A 21,391-nucleotide genomic window follows, 5' to 3' on the forward strand; every position below is an offset into this window, starting at 1 on the left:
TTTTAAATGTTCGCATTTGCCCGGTATATAAGGCAAATTGTGATGTTTTGTTTTCATTAAATATTTGCATTTGCCCGGTATGAGGAAAAAACCTGTTGTTCCGCCTTCTTTCAATGTTCGCATCTGCTCGGTATAAAGCAAAATGTTATGTTTTGCTTTACTTAAATGTTTGCATTTGCCCGGTATAATGTTAAGTCTGTTGTTTTGCCTTCTTTAAATGTTCGGATTTACCCGGTATAAGGCGAATTGTGTTGTTTCGCCTTCTTTACATAGTCGCATTTGCAAATATGTTTTGCATCAAAATTATTATTTTTTTGTTGGGATTTGAAGTTATACAAAGTCTGGTGTAAACTTAATGATTATTTGATTTACATAATAGTGAGATGAATTTTGAAGCTTTACAAAGCTAAAGAACACATTATTAACGCATTTGCCCAAAAGTACACGCGGCGCTCCCCAAAGGAAGCGAAGCACCGCTTTTTTTGCTGCCCGTATACTCGATTCTTATGGGAAGATAACATTGCGGCGTTTCCTAGGGTGCGGTTGTTCCTTTCGAATGTGGAACGCCGCGTGGAATCTTGTGCAAATGCGCTTTTGGAAACATTACAACAGGCGCGCGGTGTATCGTGTTGACAGCACCCTACAATATTGAACTACTTGTAACATTAGTAAAATTAAACCTGCGAATTGCTATTGACCGCGAAAAAGTTCACCGCGAAATAGTACTAACCGCGGAATGGTATACCGTCAAATAATATAAACCGCGAAATGTTATACCGCGATATGATACTGAACGCGAACTGGTAGACCGCGAACTGGTACACCGCGAAATGGTTAACCGCGGAATGTTTTACCGCCAAATGTCGTACAATCTTCAATAGGATGATTCCTTCCTTTCCCTTTGAGAAAAATGCTAGAACAAAAGTTATTTGGCATAGGGGGAATGACGGCTTTGGCAGGTTTTGTTCTATTATTGTCAGGGGGGTTTTATGACTGATTATGCTCAAATTTGGCCTAAACATTCTTTGCATATCAAAGAATATTGTGGCCAAATTTCATAAAATTTGGTCGACAAAAACCCCCTGCCAAAAATAGAACAAAACCTGCCAAAGCCGTCTTTTCCCCTAGCTAAATTAGTGAAAATGAAAAAAAAGTTTTTGTTTATAAATCAATAGTTAATTGATTGTTTTCAATAGTCTAACTATTTGTATCAAAAATTAATTATATTTGAAGTCTAATCTATATATATAAAAAAAGAATTTCTCTCTGTCTGAACCTACTGAACCGATCGGCGTGAAAATTTGTATGCACAGGTTTTTGGGGCCGGGGAAGGTTCTTAAGATGGTTCGAAACCCTTCCCCGCTTTGGAAAGGGGGGCTCCCATACAAATGAAACACCAATTTCTCCATAACTCGAGATCTGATCAGAGAAAAAATCAATTTCAGTCGAAATGAAGTTCGTCGGGTCTGCATAAAAATGTGCCAAATATTTCTTGTTGTTGTTGAGAAAATTTGATAAAGATTAGAAGTTGCAAAATTTGACGGTGCTCCACAGACACTATGGGCGGGAGAGGGTTTAATTATGCTCAAAATTGGAACTACATCCTCTCCATCGTTTGGAATTCCTACATTGTCAACCTCTTCTTCTTCTTCTTCTTCTTATTGGCATTACATCCCCACACTGTGATCTGTCTCCACTGCCTCGCAGCTTAGTGTTCATTAAGCACTTCCACAGTTATTAACTGCGAGGTTTCTAAGCCAGGTTACCATTTTTGCATTCGTATATCATGAGGCTAGCACGATGATACTTTTATGCCCAGGGAAGTCGAGACAATTTCCAATCCGAAAATTGCCTAGACCGGCACCGGGAATCGAACCCAGCCACCCTCAGCATGGTCTTGCTTTGTAGCCGCGCGTCTTACCGCACGGCTAAGGAGGGCCCACATTGTCAACCTCAATATGGCCGAATTCTTCAAGCCTGCCTTTTTTTATTGACTTTATTAGGGAGACTTTCAGCCCGAGGCTGGCTCGTCTCCGCCATCAAGCCTGCCTTTTTCATTTCTACCGAGCAAGAACTAGGACCGGGGAGCACATCTTTCGTCAACAATAAAAAAAATTCCTATTTCTCTCAGCGCAGCGTGCCTCCGCTTTCAGCAACATGTAGTTGCAGGCGGGCCTGCGTCTAAGAATTGTGTGGGCGCGAGGTAATCACCCAGCAAACCATTAGTCACTTTAATAAGCCTTATATAAACCATATAACAGATCGAAATCGGGTGATTGGAAGAACACGTCACGATATAGACATACCTCCATGAGTTGTAGCGTGAATTCTGCATAAACCTGCCGATCGATAGAACTGAATGTAAAACAGAACAGCACATGGGGAGATCGTTGCCGGGATCTTTTTGCCTGGCTTGGCACGGTGGTTTCCATACCACTAACGGCTTGTTCTCAATCAGGACGTTAGACAAGAAGACTCACTCTTCTAATTTATACTAAGTGTACATGGAACTAATAGTTGCAATAGAAGATTGCAATGATTCTTGTCTCGGCTTTTGTGGGAAAATTGGGGAGCATTCGGGGAAATTTTCCATTTTTGCAAGTGGAGAAAATATCCAAACTTTTTTTGCAATCTTCTACATATGACACAAAGGCTTCGCCCTTTGGCGGAAAGGCCCGTGTTATTTGCAAACAAAGATTTTTGACACCCTGGTGGTAAATCAGGTAAGTCAGAAGTACAAATGTTATCCAATATGGGCCCCAGTATGCTGCCTTGGGGAACACAAGGTCTCACAGGTTATCAATCAGATTTCGAACTCTGACAGTTTTGAAGTAGGTAATATGATGAAGCAAGCCGGGCGAATAATCCAATCCAAGTTACCTACATTGAGGTTGTTGTAATAAAACAGTAGATGCATAAGTATTAGATGTCGTTCCTGTTCGCGTGACTAACATCTAGGTCACTTTGATCTTTCAGCCAAAGTACCGGTACTACAAATGTCAAACCAATGTTGATGATGAAACAAAACATGTACTGTACTACAGCATGATGCATAATAAACGGCCAAATTATACTTGTGGAAGCATATTTTGGCAAAATGCTTTTAATGACTACAGCACCACTAGCGTTCTAGTAGGGGGAAATGCTTATCTAATCTTCCGGTCAATGTCATCATATAGTGCATATACTCCTGTATATATACGATTGTGATGCATCACCAGTGCTACGATGTGCACGTATTACCTGGCAATCTAACTGCATTGATTGTCTGCCTTTTCAGAATTCCCAATAATATTCCGTTTAAATATCACAAATGATGGTTAATTGTTTGTGCTAAGGGAAAGAAAAGTGCAGTGGGTATCGGCCAAGTTCCCCCTGGAGGTGCTAAAATGATAAGCGGGAACAATACCTAATTCCATTTAAATCTTTTAGTATCATTAGTGGTGCTAATCACTAATGATACTAAAAGATTTAAATGGAATTAGGTATTATTTTATGTGGGGGCACGCATGGAACATATTTTTCAACGCGGGTGTCAGGCGGCTGACCCATGCTCGACCAAAATAGTAAAATTTAGCTAGAATATTTTAATTTTGTTTGATTATTTTTATTTTATTTTTATTTTTGCCATCAAATGATTAGGAGCTTATTTTCAACATCACATAACGCAAGAGAGGGTAAAACTCTGCGTTGCATAGAAAAGTTTAGGAGGTCCCCGATTCGGTGCAATGTTGCACTGTCGTGTGGGGCATGGTTGTCCCGTGTCGTTTATGGCGATGTCGTTCCCGCATCTATGACGCCTTTGCTTGAACAAATCATTTTATGTAATGGCGGGACATGTTAATAATTCATTCTAGTTCTCAAATATTTTGGTAGATACTTCTGGAGGCTGTCAAGGCGGTGGGAGGGACATTGCCTATGAGTGGCAGAGGCGGCTGTGCTCTGGGCGGCAGCATGGTGAAAGCAGTTTCGGGATAGTTAGGATTCAGTTTTCATACTTAAGAGAATATCTAGAATAATATTATATTTTGATGAGCCAACCTCCATTTTTTAATCACGAGCTTTATTTAGTAGCATAGGTTATCAGTACTCGTAATATACTTAATTCGGTGGGCACGCTTGGAACACATTTTTAACTCAAGTTCGACCAAAATTGTAAAATTTAATTGATTTATTTTAATTCATTTTAATTATTTTAATCTTTCTGCGTCAAATGGTTAGGTATTTGTTCCCCCACTCCTTCTGCTCCCTCCTTTTCTATTTTATGTTTCCAAACTTAAACCAACGTGATCACACTAATCCAAAACTGCACGTACCTCTATCATATCAATCTACATACAAGAAGCGACAATCACCAGAAAACGGATTTCAATCATTTCCCTTTTACCATAAATATAAATCATTTAAACTATAATAAACTCTAGCGTAGCGATCCCGAACTGTCTAAGCATCTAAACACTGTCTATTATGAACATAAACACAACCGTTTCTATCTCTACAAACATTTCTCTAATAAAAAGGTTCCATAGCAGTCGCTAGAGCCGGAAGCGGTCAACAAGCCGCTCCATACTCTCCTCCTCTATCTTCTATTATCTCACAATTTTACTACCCTGAAACTGAACTGTTTCGGACCCCTTATGGGTCTGAAGCAGAGGACGGGACACTCGAGCCTACCAGTCAGTGGATGGAAAGGTCCCTTTAAGCACGACTTTGCTCGGTGCAATGCAAAAGGGAAGATCATTACTTCTTTTAAATTACTTGATTGCTCAGGATAATGGAAAAGAGTTGATGATGCCTTCTTTGAAAGCATGCATCTTGCCTTCTTCATTGTAAATATCAAGAAGTCTATGGTGAAATCCAGTTTAAAGTTGCGTATAGAAAATGATTATTGAAAATAAGATCATTTTCATTGCGTTATGCCATTGTCATGCCAAACTGGGTAGCCCCTTTCTATCTATTGAAATCTCATCTCACAACTGAAACACTAACAGTCTCTTGGCTTAGTATCTATTGAGCACATCCAGCGTTATTGAGTGTACGATTTCCATGCTTCGGGAAGCCGAGAAAATTTGCAACCCAAAAACAGACCGTATAGAGATTCGATTTCATTCACCTTCAGCATGTTATGCTTCGTACAAAGCCATATGCCTTATCGCTGAGCTACGGAAGGTCTCCAAACTAAACAACAAGAAAACATGCATCTGGCCGATCAACGGCCAAAGTATATCTTTTTATAGCGAAAGGAGAATCACGCCATTTGATCTGTTGGTTCAAAATGTCCGCATAAGTTAAAACAGCCTAATGCAATTCTGCCTTTCGTGATTATGCCTTTTGTGATTCCGCCTTTCGTGTTTCTGCCTTTTGTATCGTTCCGCCTTTCGTTCATTCTGCCTTTCGTATTCCGCCTTATGTGCTTTCCGCCTTTCGTGTTTCCGCCTTTCGTAGGACACCCAGAATAACAATAAGAAAATTATTTTGAGCTTTTTTAGTGGAATGTTTTCACCTGTCATAAGACGAGTTTATACAATCCCATTGAATTCCACCACTTAAGTCGAGTCAAGTACGAGACACTGAAGACGGCCTTACTTTTGAGGTCGAAATACGTATCTGTCAAGATACAATTAAGTGGTGGAATTCAATGGGATTGTATAAACTCGTCTTATGACAGGTGAAGAATAAAAAGAATACAGCACCACTAGCGTTCTAGTACTTATGCTTCTACTAATAAAACTATCACTTTGCAACCTTATCAAAGGATCAAAAACAGCCAAAGATACGTGGGAGAATTTGAGAAAACATTATGAGAAAGCAACACTTACTTCGATGGTGTCTATCCTCAAGAAAATTTGCGATAAACGGTACTCTGATGGCGGGGACATTGAACAGCATGTATTCGAAATGGAGGAGCGGCTCGAAAGAGCGGCTAATGGTGGCGGGCCAGGAGTTAGACCGGAATCTACAGGTGGCCATGGTACTTCGGAGTTTACCGGAATCTTTCAATACGTTAATTACGGTATTGGAGACAAGACCAGAAAACGAACTCACTCTAGAATAGATTAAATCAAAACTAGTGGATGAAGTATCGAAGCGTGGTTATATTCCAAGTGGTGAATCTGTTCTGAAAGCGGATATGAAGAAGCAGAAGTTGAAGTGCCACTTTTGTCAAAAACCTGGCCACAAACAGAAAAACTGTCTTATCATATGGCGGAACAAATATCAAGTCAGAAAAAAACTCGTGTACAAGGTGAAAAGGCAAAGGCTCCCAGAGTAAAAGCAGTCTACCAAGAAGCCCGAAGTGAACCAAAAATGGAATATACTTTTGCTGCAAGAAACACTAACAACATGATCGTGGGTGGTTGATTCTGGGGCAACCTCCCACATGTGTACAAGTTTGGAAGCGTTTGAAAGCGTAGATGAAAATGTGCAGCAGGAAGTAATATTGGCGGATGGGAAGAAGGCTTTAGCAAAAGGAATTGGGTCATGTTGTATGACATTCATTCCGGCCGAGGGTGAACACTCTAAAGTAACCCGATGTTCTGTATGTCCCAGATTTTGAATCGAACCTCATCTCTGTAAAGAAGCTTACTCTAAAAGGTGCAACGATTATCTTCGATGTGAATGGATGCCGTATTTTCAAAGGAAACAAGCTCACTGGTGGTGCCAAATCGTCTGGCGGACTGTATTACTTGGCGCTAGTTCAGAAAGCATTGGCAGCATTAGAGAAGACAACCATACATCAAATTGCCAACATACGTGGCATCGCATTTTAGGACACCGTGACCATAACGCAATTCAAGAGTTAGTGTCAAAGGATTTAGCAACCGGAATCAATATTGAAGGCTGTGATTGCTGTGCTGTATGCAAATGTTGTCTTGAAGGAAATCGGTCATGTACTCCGTTTCCAAAAAGGCCCAAACGCAAGTCAAATCAACCGCTAGATCTTATACACTCGGACGTGTGTGGCCCTATGCGCACAAAAACTCCAGGAGGATGTCGATATTTTTTGACGTTAATCGATGATCTCACCCGTTACTGTGTTGTATTACTGCCCATAAATGCATATTAGTCCCACTAGCAAAACCGAGCAATCGAGAAAAACGCGATTTAAGTATCAACGGTTCTCCTGTTTATTTGTCTCTAATTAAAGTTCTAGTTTTGGGATTTCGCATCCTAACCACGCTACACACTGTATCATATAGTGCTCCATTTTAATTTAATTTTTATTTTCAAAATTATTATTTAAAATGCCGAAATATATGAGTGAAACTGACATGCGTTTATTAGTCACCTAATTATACGTGAATAAATGCATTACAGTATCAGCGCTTACTATGATGCATCGGGTGTTCTTGCACGTGGCATAATTATTCTGTCAGTTTCTGTGCTCGTGTTTAATGTTGAAAATGTCGGTCCTTGAATATCTCAAAATTTATGGTGATAGCGGTAATAGTTCTGACGAGGAAGCTAATGAGATGGACGAGGACAGCACGGTGCGTTACGACTTTGCACGCTCGGAAGATGATTTTGCGGGATTTGGTGATGACACCGATGATTTATTCCCACCCAAAGATTTTCCTAACCCTTGGGTGAGTTATGTGAAATCTCTAGAAGAATCTTCAGTGAGCAGTGCAATTGATTCGGATGGCAGCTATACGGCCGTTGATGAATGTGCTAAGAAGCGAAAAACTTCCAAAAGAGAGCAACGTGCGAGAAGCATTGCAAAAAAGCGCCGCATTTCACACCAAGTAAGGCTTGTCGGTTGCGAATGTAAGCGAGAGTGCGATGTACTATTTTCTAAAGACGACAGAATCCGTATTAATACCTTGTTCTGGACGCTAGATCTAAAGCAACAAAAAGAGTATATTCGCCAACACGTCCAACGCGTGGAGATAAAAAAAACGTCGTCGTTACAAGTTTGAAGACGGTGAAGATCCAAGAAAAAGTAACACCTTCGTGTTTCAATTGATGGATTCTAATGATTCTTCTTTCAAAGTATGTCGGAAGTTTTTTTTTGAATACTCTGGGGTACAGTGATCACTGTGGGTAAGTAAATATATTTCAAAGGGTTTAAATAATATTTATGGCAAGCTGAAATTCATCCCAACAGTAACATAATTTATCGGTGTGTTGAAGGTGAGCAGCTGAAAGAGTCCCAGCGAAGAAAGTACAAAAGAAGTACGGAGAAACGAGATTCCATATAGAGAAGCATATTATGTCATATGGTCCTACAGTATCGCATTATCGCCGAGAACACGCTCCCAACCGTTACTACCTCCCCTCCGATCTGTCCGTGACAGATATGTATAAGGATTTTCAAAGTATTCACGGAGATACTGCTGCAACATACGTCCTCTACTGCAAGAAAATGCGAGAAATGAAAATATCGTTGGTAAAATTGGGAAAAAAAGAATGTGAGCTTTGCGTTACTACAATTCAGCACCAAAAAAACATGGGACATACGGATACTATTGCCACCGAAATTTGCTCGACATGTTCAAGCTATAACGAACATAAGCGCATTGCCGAAATGTGTCGCGTTGCGTACCGTTCAGATGGGGAGACACCATTGCCAGATACTTTGGTTTTGGCTGTAGATCTCCAAAAGGTTAATTGCATGATTCTTAATTTAAATTTAGTCACATCTTGAACTTAAAAACTTTGTTTTGTTCAACCACTAGTTACCAAGAATCGAAGGTCTGAAAAGCATCATATTCTCACAACGGCTCCTGGTGTTCAACCAAACCTTCGCTCCCGCTGGGAAATATACAAAGTCGTTTCCGGCTGTGGCTTGTACATGGGACGAATCTACCGCGGGTCGTTCTGCAAATGACATTACCAGCACGTTCCAAAAGGTAATTTTGCATTATAGTAAAATGAAAAAGATCACTTTCTGGATGGATAACTGCGCGGCACAAAACAAAAACTGGAACTTGTTTTTGCATTTGATTCTTCTGGTAAATTGTAAGGAAGTTGAATTGCAGGAAATTACTTTAAAATATTTTGAGACGGGACACACCTTCATGGCTGCTGATAGCTATCACGCAGCTGTCGAGAAGAAAATGAAAACTAAAGCACCGGTAACGATCGACGATTTCAAGGATGTGTTGGAATGTGCAGAGAAAAATGTAACAGTGTTCCAAATGCATCATCAGGATTTTTTTGAAACACGGCAGCAGATATCTCAGTACACTCTCAAAAATATCCATCCTCGGCCTTATATGGACAAAATGAAGCAGGTTGTAATCCAAAAAGGAAGCTACGCTTTGAAGTACGGCGATTCGTTGAACATGGGTGCTGTGTTGGACAGTGTTATGCTATTCACTAAGAAACAACTTAAAGTGGTGTCGTCTACAGGTTTCGATCTGTTTCAAGATTTACATTTTAAACAGCTTCCGCGAGGGATCGAGTTAAAGCGTAAAACAGCATTATTAAAGGTAATTCTCCCAGTAATTGAAGAGGACAAAAAAGAGTATTGGAAAACTCTGGCAGAGAAGGAGACGTCTGATACCGATGAGGACAAATGAATAATTATTGAATTTCTTCAAAAATCTTTTAAGTAAATGAATCAAATAAACTTGGAAAAATATACGTTGTTCTTCGTTAATGATTTGCCTTGACGTTGTCTTATTCTGTGTGACCGAAATAAGGAAATATCATCATATTCTTCTGTGAGACTGTTATGCATTTATTTTGAACATGGGACAGGTCGTGCAAGATTTTTTTTTTAATTTGCGGTACATTTTTTTAAAATTTTGATGACACTGATAAAGAAGAAGCGATTTATAGTCGTTTTTTGGATTTATCTCGATTTTGATGGAAAATCACGTGGGACTCTTATGCATTTATGGGCAGTATATTCCTTGGAAAACAAATCGGAAGTAACGGCCCGCATTAAAGAATATGTGAAGTTCAGTAAGACGCTATTTGAAAGAACACCGAAAATCATCCGCTCAGATCAAAGTGGCGAATTCAAAAACGAAGCGTTAGATAGATTCTTCAAGGAAGAAGGAATCAGGCAACAGTTTACCATAGCTTACACCCCTCAGCAGAATGGTGTCGCCGAACGAAAGAATCGCTCTTTAGTAGAGATGGCTCGCTGCATGATATGTAATAGATTCAAAATTGCCGCTGAAATACTGGGCTGAGGCTGTAAATACAGCAAACTATTTACAAAATCGCTTGCCTACAAAACCGTTACAGAAGACACTGATCGAGATGTGGAGTGGAACGAAATCTGATCTCAGCCATTTTTAAATATTTGGATTGCCGGTCTATGTCTGGATTCCTGACCCGAAGAGATCAAAGCTAGAAGCAAAATCATGAAAATTGATTTTCGTTGGATATTCCCTGCAGCATAAGGGTTATCGTTTTATGGATCCTACAAATAACAAAATAATCGTAGGGAGTAATGCGGTATTCCTGCCGCCGGAGGAGGTCGAATCATCTGAACGTCACAAGGGAAGTTTTGTTGAATATCCTTTCAAAATCTTTGAATCTGTCAAATCGGAGGAAGTTGGTTCACAGAACGACTGAAGCGAATGAAATGATAACGATTTCTACGGTTTTGAGTCAAGTGAAGATGAAGATCAAACTTTCGATGTTGAAATCAATAATCTGGAAAATGAAACTATCGCACCTTGTCCACCTGGATCGATAAACGTAGAGGAGAAGAATCATGCTATACTTCGTCGGTCCGAGCGTGCAAATAGAGGTGTTACAGATGGTTACAGAACACAATACGAACCAATTTCGTACCAGGAAGCTATGAATTGTCCTGAACGAGACCTATGGAAACAGGCAATGAATGATGAAATTGAATCTTTAAAGGAGAATGACACATGAAAAGTTGTTTCGTTGCTTGCAAATCGGAAAGCTATAGGAAGTAAATGGATATAACTCACAACCAAAATGAATATGACAGGATTTGCAAATTGCTGAAGGGCTATTTCAAGATAACATGCCTCGGAATTGTATCAAACTACTTGGGGATTCAGATTGAAAAGACACCAAACGGACATTTCTTGTTGAATCAAAGTGCCTATATTCGAAGACTAGCAGCTAAGTTTGGACAAGACAAAGCAAAGCCATCTTATATCCCGATGGACCCAGGATATCCGAATCAACATGCATACCGTATCGAACGACAACGGCCAACGATGCATAAACTTTCCAGCCTCCCGCGGAATGATAATCCGAAGCACTTTCTTCCCCCGCAAGAATATCCACAAGGCCACATGGAAATCACCTAATCAAGTAACGGAAAACCAATTCGACCACGTTCTAATCGACAGTAAAATCTTCTCCGACGTCACGAACGTACGCACTTACTGCAGTGCGAATATTGAATCCGACCACTACCTCGTTGCAGTATGTCTGCGCTCAAAACTCTCGACGGTGTACAACACGCGTCGGAGTCGTCCGCCGCGGCTAAACATTGGGCGGCTACACGACAGTAGACTAGCCCAAGACGACGCGCAGTAGCTGGAAGTGGCACTCCCAACGGAAGAGCTACTAGGCGCAGCATCTCTTGAAGATGGCTGGAGAGATATTCAATCCGCCATTAGAAGCATCGCAACCGCTGCACTAGGCACGGTGGCTCCGGATCAGAGAAACGACTGGTATGACGGCGAATGTGAGCAGTTAGTTGAGGAGAAGAATGCAGCATGGGCGAGATTGCTGCAACACCGCACGAGGGCGAACGAGGCACGATACAAACGGGCGCGGAACAGACAAAACTCGATTTTCCGGAGGAAAAAGCGCCAGCAGGAAGATCGAGACCGTGAAGAGACGGAGGAACTGTACCGCGCTAATAACGCATGAAAGTTCTATGAGAAGCTGAACCGTTCACGTAAGAGCCACGTGCCTCAGCCCGATATGTGTAAGGACATAAACGGGAACCTTCTTACGAACGAGCGTGAGGTGATCCAAAGGTGGCGGCAGCACTACGAAGAGCACCTGAATGGCAATATGGCAGACAACGGTGGCGGTATGGTGATGAACCTAGGAGCACGCGCGCAGGACATGCGACTTCCGGCTCCGAATCTCCAGGAAATCCAGGAGGAGATCGGCCGGCTGAAAAACAACAAAGCCCCTGGAGTTGACCAACTACCAGGAGAGCTGTTTAAACACGGTGGTGAGGCACTGGCTAGAGCGCTGCACTGGGTCATTATCAAGATTTGGGAGGAGGAAGTTTTGCTGCAGGAGTGGATGGAAGGTGTCGTCTACAAAAAGGGCGATAAGCTGGATTGTAGCAACTACCGCGCAATCACATTGCTGAACGCCGCCTACAAGATACTCTCCCAAATTTTATGCCGCCGACTAACACCAATTGCAAGGGAGTTCGTGGGGCAGTACCAGGCGGGATTTATGGGTGAACGCTCTACCACAGACCAGGTGTTCGCCATACGTCAGGGAATTGCAGAAATGCCGCGAATACAACGTGCCCACACATCATCTATTCTTCGACTTCAAAGCCGCATATGATACAATCGATCGGGACCAGCTATGGCAGCTAATGCACGAAAACGGATTTCCGGATAAACTGATACGGTTGATCAAGGCGACGATGGATCGGGTGATGTGCGTAGTTCGAGTTTCAGGGGCATTCTCGAGTCCCTTCGAAACCCGTAGAGGGTTACGGCAAGGTGATGGTCTTTCGTGTCTGCTATTCAACATCGCTTTGGAGGGAGTAATACGAAGGGCAGGGATTGACACGAGTGGTACGATTTTCACGAAGTCCGTCCAGTTATTTGGTTTCGCCGACGACATTGATATCATGGCACGTAACTTTGAGAGGATGGAGGAAGCCTACATCAGACTGAAATGCGAAGCTAAACGGATTGGACTAGTCATCAACACGTCGAAGACGAAGTACATGATAGGAAGAGGCTCAAGAGAGGTCAATGTGAACCACCCACCACGAGTTTCTATCGGTGGTGACGAAATCGAGGTGGTTGAAGAATTCGTGTACTTGGGCTCACTGGTGACCGCCGATAACGATACCAGCAGAGAAATTCGGAGACGCATAGTGGCTGGAAATCGTACGTACTTTGGACTCCGCAAGACGCTCCGATCGAATAGAGTTCGCCGCCGTACCAAACTGACTATCTACAAAACGCTTATAAAACCGGTAGTTCTCTACGGACACGAGACCTGGACGATGCTCGTGGAGGACCAACACGCACTGGGAGTTTTCGAAAGGAAAGTGTTGCGTACCATCTATGGTGGGGTGCAGATGGCGGACGGTACGTGGAGGAGGCGAATGAACCACGAGTTGCATCAGCTGTTGGGAGAACCATCCATCGTTCACACCGCGAAAATCGGAAGACTGCGGTGGGCCGGGCACGTAGTAAGAATGTCGGACAGTAATCCGGTGAAAATGGTTCTCGATAACGATCCGACGGGAACAAGAAGGCGAGGTGCACTGCGGGCAAGGTGGATCGATCAGGTGGAGGACGACTTGCGGACCCTCCGCAGACTGCGTGGTTGGCGAAGTGCAGCCATGGACCGAGCTGAATGGAGAAGTCTTTTATGTGCAGCACAGGCCACTCCGGCCTTAGTCTGATGATAAATAATAGGCGAATCCATTTAGAAATTGTTTTTGAAGTAATGATTCTTTTTAAAATGTTCTTAACTGCGTCAAATACGGTACTTCCCCTCATTGTAGTCATGTGATCAAAGTATGTGAATACGAGGAATCATTTTGTACGATAAATTCAACTAGAAGGTGTACTCTTAACTGTCGTGCTTTGCTGATAGATAATAAATCATCAGCTATGTACCTATTCCTTGTTTAAAACTCCAAAAATACATGACGTTATTTCTGCTAACGCTCCTCAATGATTGTACAAAAATCCGATTTTGTAGTCATTGTTCAAGTCTATTTGGGTGACAGACAGTCCACTGTATCTTTTATCTATCAGGGCGGCTCCAATAGCACGATGGTGATGGATTAATTATCACGACACCTGACCTGGTAGTAACAAAAATTAAATATCACTGTCTACCCTAAAAAACTGGTTGAGTGACGTGCGAAAATAGGACAACCAGGTGAAGTTGTGTATTTGATTGGTCTACAATGATTTTTTGAATTTTGCGAACAGTCTATGAACCACAGCTTTCCCAAGAATTATAATTCTTTGCTTATAAATCGATTGAACGAAAAATATAAGTACAAGAACAAGTTATTATTACGAGACTCCATAAGGCTGGACGAGGAGCAAATACATCATGGGAGTCTCCAGTTAGCCTTGCAGGCAAATGCGTAGGATTGCCAATCCGGAGCTGGCGAGTTCGATTCTCGCTTCAATAATTGAGAAAATGCTGATAGAATACTAAGTTGTGAAGCGAGCCAAGTTCCAATGGGAATATAGAGCCATAGAAGAAAAAAGCGCAAATCTTCCACTAAATTGTTTTCGGCAAGACCCTGGAACCCTACTCTACAAGTGCATACTTACTGTTCGACCGTGTTGTGGTATTCGGATCCCGCGGAACCACCAACAGCATACAGCAACTCATCCATCACCGCCACGCCGACCCTGTTCCGGGGCAGCGACATCGGCGAACATGGTCGCCACGTCTCCGATGTTGGATTGTACCGATCAACCCAGTCGCAGTCGTACGACGATCCCGGTGAGTTATTCCTTCCACCGACGGCGTAGAATGTACCTTTGAGAAATGCGGCACCCAGTCCCGATCGCGGCACCGTCAGCTTGGGAAGCGTTATCCACAGGTTGTCGTCCACGTTATAGCCTTCCAGCATGTCGAGGGAATGTTTGAAGTAGCCACCGGCTACGAAAATCATTCGAGTTGTGTTCGGCTTACGTTCCTTGCAGGATGGTCGCTTGTGAAGGGTTAGGTCTTTGAACACCTTCGCCAGATATTCACGACAGGCCGGCACCCGCTTCAGCACATCGCAGGTCTTCATCTGCTCCTTGAGAAAACTGGGCGTCAACAACTGGCATCGTACTGCACCGAGAATGGTTTCCATCTTTGGGTACCGATTTTCCATGTCGTATCGGACCCATTTCAGCACCGCATCGTAGACGTCGCGCTCACCCTGCACATTGAGTTCATCTTTGTTGATCAGACAAATCAATTGAATTGCAGAGAGTTGCAAAAATTCCTCCTCGTGGGAGATCTGTGGAGAATGTGCAGTGAATTGTTAGATGCAATGATGCAATCGGAACACGCGGGATTACGTTGAAACTTACTTTGGTGAAATTTCTTTCAATGAAGTGGTTCGCCTTTTGACTGAGCGCTGTACAGCCGTGCTGATCGGCGAAGGTGGCAATGCCAATCGCATTGCTCGGATCGAGCTGTCGCTCCAGGAAGGTACAGCACGCGTCTATCACGTTCGGCACCTGGAACATGGTGGCGGCGGGCAGTAGTTGACACACAGTGACCTCGGTCACCCGGATGTGGCCGGTGTACATGAAGAACAGGATTCGGGCCATCGCCGTTGGACAAACCTGTGTCGGTGAAAGTTAATACAGTTAATAAATCATACAACAAAAGTAATTTTTAATTGAAGAACCTCAAGCGTCATTTGGGCGATCTCGGTACAAGTAATATTTTAAGAAAATAATAATGGCGTTTGCGGTTATCATACAAGGGAAACCGCCGATGATACTTCATAAACACATTGATAATGATTAATGAGGTTGAATTGGAGTAAGATCAAATCTATAGATGTATCGGGTAATACTTGGGTATGCTCAGTGGCAGGATACAGAGGGGACTCAATGACAGGTATGCAGCGGTAGAAAACCGAAGTTGGCTGCCACAAGTTGTACCGGAAGTAGCTGATGGAACCGAAGAGCGTTTATGATGGACAACGTGACTTACATCACTGAGTATTTGCCGAAGGAGTTATACGTTGTTCCTAAGGTTGTCACATGAGTATTGACCGTTCATGAAGAAGTAAGGTAAAATAAGATAGACAAATGCGACAAAAAATGTTAAGTTTTGCGGGCGGCAATATGAGCCTCCCGTATTGTGGAAAGTTCATAATGGACTGCATGAGAATCTGATGAAATTATGATTTGGACTAGTTTTTGGGATACTGTTTTTAATTCCAGGCCATACACTAGGCGCCTGTCGACGATCGCTTGGGTTCGGATGGGGATGGAAGATTGTGCGCACTAAATTGTGGAATATATCACTGATGAAAAAGGCCTCTACCTGGCTGTACTACCATTAAAGGCTCCAACACACGATGTCCGTTGGATCACATGCGTAAGACCAGTGCATCAATGCCAGATTTGTGCGCGGCACCAAACAAAAACAGCAGTGGCGTCGCGTAACCTCACTTTTCACCTGTGCACTGACACAAAAAATTAAAATTTAGACATTTTGACTGGCTAAATATATTCAGGTTAAGAAAACGCCACTGAAAAAGAGTCAATATGTGATACCACCCCGACAGGATAGGTGATCACAAGTTCCTCAAATTTTAACTGTGAAGAAATCAGAACGTTCGAGATTTCCTGACGTGATTGTCCCTTGGCTGCGTTCGTCACTGATTGGTAGGCCATCTCTCGTTAAATGAACTGTCTCATCCCATACAGATTCTACGCCATCCGGAGTGCCACAAGGCAGTCACTGTGGGGTTCTATGATTGTGCTATGACGTCATGGTGCATGCAGGAACTTTGGAGACGGACGTACGGAAAGGAGGAATGAAGATGTGTAGAAGAATCTGGATTCATGGCGGTTGCCGAGTTGCGGGCCGGCAGGATGACGACTAGGGCCCAGGATACTACAGTCATCTAGGTCCACTGATTTTCATCATTTTCATAAACGATTTGTGCTATAAACATCAATCTCATCGGCTCATGTACGCGGACGATTTGAATTTTTTTCGAATTATTCGATCATCGATCATTGAAGTTTTCTAATGTTTTTCTTAGGTTTTGTGCACACACACACATACGCATACATATACGCACACACATACACACGGACATACAGACATGTGTTCAGCTCGTCGAGCTGAATCGATTGGTATTCAACACAAGGGGTCTCCGGGACTTATATAGAAAATTCGTTTTCTCTCCTGAGTCTCCTGGGAGGCCTCTTGAAAGAAGGCTTACGAGCCTCTTGGAAGGAGGCTTCCGAGTCTCTTGAAAGGAGGCTTCCGAGCCTCTTGAAAGGAGGCTTTCGAGCCTCTTGAAAGGAGGCTTCCGAGCCTCTTGAAAGGAGGCTTCCGAGCCTCTTGAAAGGAGGCTTCCGAGCCTCTTGAAAGGAGGCTTCCGAGCCTCTTGAAAGGAGGCTTCCAAGCCCTTTAAAAGGTGGCTTCCGAACCCTTTGAAAGGAGCTTCCGAGCCTTTTGAAAAGAGGCTCCCGAGACTCTTGAAAGATTGGCTTCCAAGCCTCTTGAAAGGAGGCCTCCGAGCCTCTTGAAAGGAGGCTTCCGAGCCTCTTGAAAGGAGGCTTCCGAGCCTCTTGAAAGGAGGCTTCCAAGCCTCTTGAAAGGAGGCTTCCGAGTCTCTTGAAAGGAGGCTTCCGAGTCTCTTGAAAGGAGGCTTCCGAGCCTCTTGAAAGGAGGCTTCCGAGCCTCTTGAAAGGAGGCTTCCGAGTCTCTTGAAAGGAGGCTTCCGAGCCTCTTGAAAGAAGGCTTCCGAGCTTCTTGAAAGGAGGCTTCCGAGCCTTTTAAAAAGAGGCTTCCGAAGCTCTTGCAACGAAGCTACTGAGGTTTTCGTTACTTTCATGTCTCCCAAATATAGGCTTCCGGGCCTTAAAATTCAAAATTTCAGAACAGAAGCATATTCTTACAGTATCATTCATTATGTTGTCCCGTTCAGGTAGATAACAATAAAAATTTTCAATTGATTCGACTTTTTGCTCTTTTGATCTTTTGTCCCATACAATGTACCATCCCTTAAAGGATGGGATAAGGGATTGAATTCATACACTATGCTGGTCGGAGAGGGCAGGTTTTGAAGTCTTTGATTTACTAATTGTACATCGTTCGTAGAATAAAAATTATAAAAACTTCATCAATAAGTTTTTATTTAAACTGTAATACATTCGCCGGACGCTTTTGTGTCCGAGGTACCCCCTGCGACCAACGAAGGTACCCCCAGGTGTACATGTACCCCAGGTTGAGAACCGCTGGAATAAGGGTATGCTGTTGTTTTCCATTCCAATTGTACATTTACAAATTAATCTAATCTCTAACAAAAAAACCCAGATTAATCCACCTAGCAGTGATGATGCCTTTCTCGTGCATTATAAAATATATTGAAAAAATCACATTAGAAAGGTCAAAAAAGCTCTTTGGGGGAATAGATCACATTTTTTCGATCATTTTTAATATTTTTGCCTTGCCACCATTCAAAAAAATTGTTCTTTGAATTTTCAAGGGGGACCTTTGGGGAAAAACAATGTTTTTTCAATAATTCCGAAAAGCAATGATCGGGCCCATTTCCAATAGCAAACAATTCCCCGTCGAATGCAACTTGTTGCGAGTAAATCGGATAATTCTAAGTTCTAAAAAGTGTGCCTACAAAATTTGTACACATACACACACACATACACAAAAAAACAGACGTCACCTCAGTTTGTCGAGCTGAGTCGATCGGTATACAGTAAACGTTCGCTAATTGGGGTTTTTCTAGTTGGGGCGCTTTTTAGTTGGGGGTTCGCTAATTGGGGCGAAACCCAATTAAAAAGCAGCTAAACGTCAGAATACGATTTCAAAAACGAGTTGACGTTTTGTTTCTGTGTTTGGCGGGATCGATATTTTGTGGCGCGTAAAATTTTCCTTTGTTCAATGCAAAAAGTAAACAACATTGACGCTTGTCAAAACGCCCCAATTAGCGAACGGCATTCGCTAGTTGGGGTGAGGTCGTGCCCCAATTAGCGAACGATCACTGTATAACACTATGGGTCTCCGGGCCTTTTATCAAGTTTTTTTAGCAATCATATAGCCGTTCGGTACAACTTTGTTGTACGAGAAAGGAAAAAATGCATATGTTACAAATATGCGATCGTGCGGTAGTACAATGATTAGCGATAGTAAATACAATGATTAGCGCAACGGCGTGTTTTCCGTTTTGAAAAATACATATGGATTAAAATTCGATGTTTCCAACTTTCCTGATTCCCACGTAGTGTTTTTTCACCAATGTAATATTAAAGTTCAATAATACTACATAGTTGTATGTCATACATTGATTTTGCATCCCTTTGTGTAATAATTGAACAAGTACATTTGGGAAAATGAAACCAACAATTCACATAAATATGAATGAAAAAAAGCCGCATAATATGGAAATAAGGAGGTGTATGAAAACGAAAGTTATGTTCAAATCACCCATATGCCCAAACTACACCATCATTCCACCCAAACCAACCAAACCACCCAAACCAAAAAGCAGTTAGCCTTAATGACACGCCTCTTCTTTCCTTCCAAAGCATGAAACAAAATGGCAGCAAACGTAACGAGCGCACGAGATAGCATGTACGTAGGTATGCGATTTTATTTCCAACGACGAAACTTTTACAGCTGTGTTGAGGCGAGCGGCTGAAGTCATCGGCTTCGGGTCTCTAGCGCGTGTGTGTTCGTCCATTAGTTTTCGTGTTCCACATTTGAAGCTTTGGAAAACTTTGCTTGAGAGGTTAGCATCATCAATAAAGCACGAAAGAAGCAACACAAACATTCATGCTGTCAGTTATATACACGGTGCGAAATTTATTCACCGCATGCAGAAATGCTACACCCTTAATTTGTTTTACTCAATATTGTGCGGTTACTTGCTAAGTTTTGACGTAGGACTTACGTCTCTCGTTACTATACCGGGTGTCATTCAAAAAAATTCAAATCGACCGCGTTACGCTGTGTTGAAAGATTTTAAACGTTAATAGCGTTCTTCTCAATGGACGAATCTCTGCGGTAAGCCCCTCAATCGACAGATTTCAAGTATGCCTTTCATGTCCATGCTTGATAATACCCGAAAAACTTGTTTCAATAGGCATGAAACTGTTTTCAATGAAAAACATTGAGATCAAGGGAACCTATAAATATGGGTACCGCATAATTCTTGCATTATTCCATTACCACGTTCTCATTGGTGCAGACACCAGCGAATGAGCAGCCGCTGGGTCTGCCGAGAAGCCATAAAATAGCGCAACGCGATTTTTTCCTTTCATTCTGACCGGGACAAGCGAAGCAACCGCACCATCGATTGAACAGCACTCACATCTTTTAGCAGGGAATGAAGTCTGCACCGTCCGCTTTTTCGGCTCGACACCATCGAAGCCACCATCATCAGCCGAAACCTAGCCAGTACAGCAGCAGTCCACCCTACAGACCCGACAAAGCAGCAATGCTGAGCAGATACCGGCAGCAGCAGCAGAGTCGAGCCGAGACCGGCCGCCATCGGTGATGAGCCGAGACAGGCTGAAGAAAAGCCACATGATGCATCATGTATGTCCAAAACACAAACGGTTCTTCAGAGAGCCAATAATAGAGACCAATATCAAAGCTTTCAATACCCTTCGGGATAGAAATTGTACTTGGGTGCCAAATCCAATATTCTAGAGATAAAATTTTATGCGTGATTTTCATAAATAGCGTCAAAACTAACTAATTTTCTGATTTAACCACGAAGTGGACGAAGGACTTCGCTTGACCATGCCTAAAAAACATGAGATGTCCAAATCTCTCACATAATATTTGGATATTTGGAATAAAAAACACCGATAACAGCTCAAACATAAATAAAATATCAATCGATTTTTCATCAAATGTTGGATTTTTTGGCATTGATCAAGAAATATCTAGATAAACATTGTTTGATACTGACCGCACACAAAGCGAACGTGACTGAATGATCGTCCCATGACCAATTCTAAATCTTATCACTCGAAATCCCATGTCCGAGTGTTTCCTTCCATCTACTACTAACAATGTTGTCTCAGAAAAGAACACGTACTTCTCACCTGAACTGCAATTCTAAGCTCGCTTGCCCGGCTTATTGGCCTGTATCAAGCGAAAAGTCCCGTTAGGAAATAGACGCCAGCAGCGAGCAACAAGCGTAAAAAAGAAGAAGCCCTTCTCGAACGCGTTGATGATGATGACGCTTTGGCTGACAAAGAAGCGGGAATAAAGAAACTGGCTGATTGGCCCACCAATTGGGAAGCAGAGAAGATTCAAAATAAGGTATAAAAGAAAAGTGCATTCGCTCGCAGAGCATTCAGTCTTTTTTATACCACCACTAGAAATTCGCGGTTATTTGAAAAGATCGTTTTCTTACTTTTTGGACTAAGCCGAAGCAAACAGTCTTGTTCAAGGCCATAAGAGTTAAAAATAATGTTCTCCTTCAGTCGCTATCGCTTTCGGATTAGGAGGCCCTACATCCCCTGCTGGGCCAACTTGTGCCTTATTT

At 42.5% G+C, this 21,391-nt stretch overlaps 1 protein-coding gene across 1 annotated transcript in view; it reads right to left on the reverse strand.

Annotated features, from left to right (window-relative positions):
* Positions 1 to 21,391, reverse strand: part of LOC134223610 (kelch-like ECH-associated protein 1B) — a 112,776-nt gene that overhangs the window by 3,256 nt on the left and 88,129 nt on the right. The window contains exons 3-4 of the mRNA XM_062702804.1: positions 15,213 to 15,470; positions 14,457 to 15,139 (exon numbers count right to left, since the gene is read on the reverse strand). Of these exons, the coding sequence (XP_062558788.1) occupies positions 14,457 to 15,139; positions 15,213 to 15,470 (941 nt within the window). The remainder of the gene's footprint in view (positions 1 to 14,456; positions 15,140 to 15,212; positions 15,471 to 21,391) is intronic.

The sequence above is a fragment of the Armigeres subalbatus genome, chromosome 1, assembly GCF_024139115.2.
Source record: "Armigeres subalbatus isolate Guangzhou_Male chromosome 1, GZ_Asu_2, whole genome shotgun sequence".
NCBI lineage: Eukaryota > Metazoa > Arthropoda > Insecta > Diptera > Culicidae > Armigeres > Armigeres subalbatus.